We start from the raw sequence: 4,476 nt of genomic DNA on the forward strand, positions 1-4,476 counted from the left end.
CTTCTATGGCAGGACCTCTGTTATCTACCTGGTATGGGAATTTGGTGTCTACAGCCAGGGGATTCTGAATTTTCAGATCCCTTCTTGGCAAAGATTGAAGCAGAATCTTGCAATGATGCTTTTATCATAAAATGTATTTCCAGAACCCCAAGCCTGTTTCTTGTATTGCTGGAATTGACAATTGTTCCTCCCCTGTACGTTAGACTGAGGCTCCTCTTGGGAGTTCCCTGAGCTGAATCCACCACATGCAAGACTATGGCAATCCAGCCCTGTCTTAGGAATGCAGCACCATGTCTAGGTAAACCTTTAAGCATTTCACATGTCTCTGCTTTGGAATCTTTCTAAAACCAAGGAGGGGATAAGAACACCGTAGTGGGGTAATTTATCAAGCAGCGATGACCCCTACAAGTGACACTTCTCATCTAGGCTCCCTTTCCCATTAAAGCTTGGACCAGGTGATCTCCTGAGGTGAAACCTGGGTTTGTTGTGGCTCTATGATTCTATTTGTACTATATGTCTCAGCTACAATATGGGACAAAATAGGAGGAAGAAAACAAGGTGTGGTGCAAGATTTCAAGAAGCTCTCTGACATCAGAGTCTCTGTCCTGCCAAGCTTGTCAGCAAGTAATTACATCAGTTCTGGCTCCCTCACCGACCACAGGTAGAAGCCACTTTTCCCCAGACCTCTCACTACTGTTTGCCAGAGCACACAAAGGACACTGTTCACGACCCGTGTGCTTCCCAAATGTAAGTTAATTCTCACTCACAACAGGTAAAGGAAAAATGTATTCCCACACCAGTGTTTTTTTGCTTCTTTCTGACCCAGACAGCTCTCAGTTACGACCGATTCTGGGTTCAGGATTGTCTTTTTTCTATGGAATCTTTCTACAGAATTAATTCTTATGGGAAATAGACAATTTGGTTTTCCTGGTGTGCTTGAGCACGAGCTGGGGATGGACGTGGGATATAGGTGCTTATCTCCAAATGGAATTGCATGTATCACACCATTTAAGTGAACGGCACTTAAGATGAATGTAAAGCACCCCTTAAAGTGAATGGGAGAATCCCTTGATGTGCCCAAATTGTCCTTCACACTGGGTGCTCTCAGCACAGTTCATCACCGTTATTATGAATTCTGTTGCTGTGTCAGTGACACCAGATAATGGTCCATGGTGAAACACACAAAAATGGACAAGTACTGTTTGTCTGTGGTGGCTCCTCCCTGAAAAGTCCTCCTTTGGCTCCTCTCTGTTAGATCCCGCTTTGGCTGATCCCTGGAAAAGTCCCAGCCCTGGGAGACCTTTCTAGGTATTGCTGGCCTCTTCTTCCGATGAGGGCTGGACCCCTGCATCAGAATGAGTGTGCATTTCTGCTAGTATAAAAGCCCGAGCCTCATGTGGTGTGTGGAGGCAGAACCTCATAGCACCCAGGTCAACACTGCCTTCACAGGAACCCCTGCTTATGTTGAGCCTGCCACCTCGCACTGTGATGATGTTTCTCAGAGCCGGTTTCCTGATCGTCATTACATGGTCTTTGGGGTTGGTGAGATAGCCAACCATCAGAATTAGCCTTTACTGTATCTTTTGTTATCTCTATATTTTCCCTGTATTACTAAACCCGTTGTGATTCATTATCAGGTTCCATTTCTCTCAACCCAGAATCCTCAAACTCTGGAACAATTGCCTACAATAACTAAGTGAAATCTCCTGTGAAGCTGCAGCTTGGGAGGGATTCCCTTTGATATTCAAAGGTGCAGCTTGAGACCTTGATTCCCACCAGCTTCTTCTCTTTGAAAGGCAAAACAAATGCAGTGAATCATTTGAAACCTTTTCTCTGACTCTTTTCCAGCAAGCAAATGTAAAACTACACTTCCTCTTCCCTCCCACCCCAGCAGCTTTAATAAAGAACTCACAGGTAAGAGTGAGGGGTTTTATTGGAGCAGAGGGACAAGGTCAAGAATCTTGCAAGAAAAAGGCATCTTTATCAGTGACAAAAGTTAGGACTGAGGACAGCTGATTGGTGTTTCCTGTGAGGAAAAGGAGCCTGGGATAATTGAGGGTAATTTCTGCTGCTGAGTGAAGTGAAATGAAGTTTGAGGTTGTGTAGTGCCAGGACCAAACATCATGGTCATCAGTCATCTGGTGGACACCAAAGGGCCGCTGCTGGAGCAGAGGGGCAACAGATTTCTTTTCTCCCCTGTTAAGGCTTTGAAGAGTCCTCAAAAATACACGGGCAGCACAGTGGTAGGATAGATATCACCCCTTTGGCCCTAAGCTGGGTTCCCATGACATGAAATCACAGGTATAAAGCTAGGCTGGTTCTTCCGTGATCTCCATGGGGGCCCTGTGGAAGGGTCAATCTCAGTGAGCAGCAGATCTGACAGTCTATTCCATTGGAGCACTTACTAATCCATCTCATTTAAAAAATGATGGCACTGCACATAGTGGCAGGTTTATCTTATTACAATTTTCCTTTTGAATACAGCAAAGATTGACATTATGAAAGCAGAGTTAGACTGTCACCTCTCCCAAGTGAAGATAAATGGCATCATAAAAATCAGACATCATGTATCATATATGTTACAAATAACAGCTGGTATTGAGGTAATAACTTAAAGACACACATACACACAAATCCATATATCTACATCTCTCTTTTCTGCCATATTTGACCATCTTACTAATTAAAAGGAGCCTGCTCTACTATTTTTAGCCATGCAGTCTCAGCCTAGCTGTTTAAACCACTGTAGTTCCCCATCTGCTTTAGAAATGATTTCATAATCGGATAAGTAAAAGCTTAGTTCTCAAAAGCTGAGATGATCCTTCAGGGCCAGGAGTAGAAGGAAAATATATTTCAATAAGTGCACTTAGAGAAGCCACTGCTGCTTTTGCCTCACAAAGGAAGCCACCAAGAGGTTCCTCTCCTCTTGGTTTCCCTCCAAGGAAAGAAGATGTGATCTGGGGGGGTCTATATCTCATTAAATATTGTAATTGAGTATTGTGAAGGAACTGTGGAAGAATCCACATCAAATAATGGGGATTATTGGGAAAAATCCCTTTGTTTTTGTGCCCCATAGTCTTTCTCACTTGGGATGAACTGTTCATGTAGTGGATGACAAAAATCTTCTGTGTTGCCAGAGGTTGAGCAACCTCCTTCCACATTTCCCCAGAGACCCCATCACCTCCCTGTTCCTCAGGCTGTAGATGAAGGGGTTGAGCATGGGGATGAGCACAGCATAGAAGATGGAGGCCACCTTATCCAGGCTTCTGTGGCTAGATGGAGGTTGTAGGTAGGTGAAGAATCCGGTCCCGAAGTACATGGAAACAGTCATTAAATGGGAGGCGCAGGTGTGGAAGGCTCTGGCCCTGCTCTGTGCTGAGCACATCCTCAGCACAGTGCGGGTGATAGAGATGTAGGAGAGCAAAAGGACCACACTTACACCCACTGCATTGATGGTGACAAAGGCAAAGATGACCATCTCGCTGCTGTGGGTATCGGAGCACACGAGCTTTAGCACAGGAACTTCGTCACAGAAGAAGTGGTCAATGCGGTTGGGACCACAGAAAGAACCTCCAAACGTGCACCATGTGTAGATGATGGCACTGAGGAAGGCGAATAGGTAGGATGATGCTACCAGCTGCCAGCAGACACGGCTGGAGATGATGGTCACATAAAGCAGGGGGTGGCAGATAGCAACGTGTCGGTCATAGGCCATCATGGCCAGGAGGTGACACTCTATAGTAGCAAAGAAAGCAAAGGTGAAGAGCTGCATCATGCAGCCAGTGAAAGAAATGGTTTTGTCCTCTGCTAACAGGTCTGCCAGCATCCTGGGGGAGATGACTGTGGAATAGCAGATGTCAATGAAGGCAAAATGGGTGAGGAAGAAGTACATGGGGGTGTGGAGGCTGGGAACCATCCGAACCAAGATGATAATGCCGAAGTTCCCCACTAAAGTGACAATGTAAATCAATAGAAACAAGACAAAAAGAGGAGTCTGCAGATGTGGGCTCTCTGTAATTCCCAATAGGACGAATTTAATCTGGGTTTGATTTCCTCCCATAACAAAGTGTTACCTGCTAAGGCAAAAGGAGGAGAAACATCAATCTGATCAAAAATGGAGATTCAGATTTGGACCATACTTAACTCCAATCAGTGACTATTTTAACTACTACATTTTAGTGTACACGACTACATTTTTTCACCCAAATGATATATACTGTATGGTTTTAGGCTGAGATATTTAAAAAATAACAAAGAGCATATTGAAGCAACAGAAGCCGTTTTTCAGATTTCTATGCTGGGAAAATTAAAACTCTGGATTTATTCACAGAGATGGGTTCTTTATATTTGAGAAAAGAATCAGATCTTCAATTGCCTTAAGATTAGAGGCACTTTGTGTCAGAAGACATCTCAGGAGAACCTCATAGGACTGAATATAAACCTGAAGCAAGAGAAAGTCCCATTCCCAGTGAAATC

The 4,476-nt window shown here is 44.3% G+C and overlaps 1 protein-coding gene across 1 annotated transcript; it reads right to left on the bottom strand.

Annotated features, from left to right (window-relative positions):
* Positions 1–3,100: 3,100 nt before the first annotated feature.
* On the bottom strand, positions 3,101–4,060 carry LOC133207279 (olfactory receptor 5AP2-like). The gene has a single exon (XM_061344042.1). It carries the CDS (start codon positions 4,058–4,060, stop codon positions 3,101–3,103), a length of 960 nt encoding a protein of 319 aa, XP_061200026.1.
* Positions 4,061–4,476: the final 416 nt, after the last annotated feature.

Source organism: Neopsephotus bourkii, unplaced genomic scaffold, assembly GCF_033783945.1.
Source record: "Neopsephotus bourkii isolate Nb327-2 ecotype Australia unplaced genomic scaffold, CSIRO-AGI_Nbou_v1 NB_1852, whole genome shotgun sequence".
Taxonomy (NCBI): domain Eukaryota; kingdom Metazoa; phylum Chordata; class Aves; order Psittaciformes; family Psittacidae; genus Neopsephotus; species Neopsephotus bourkii.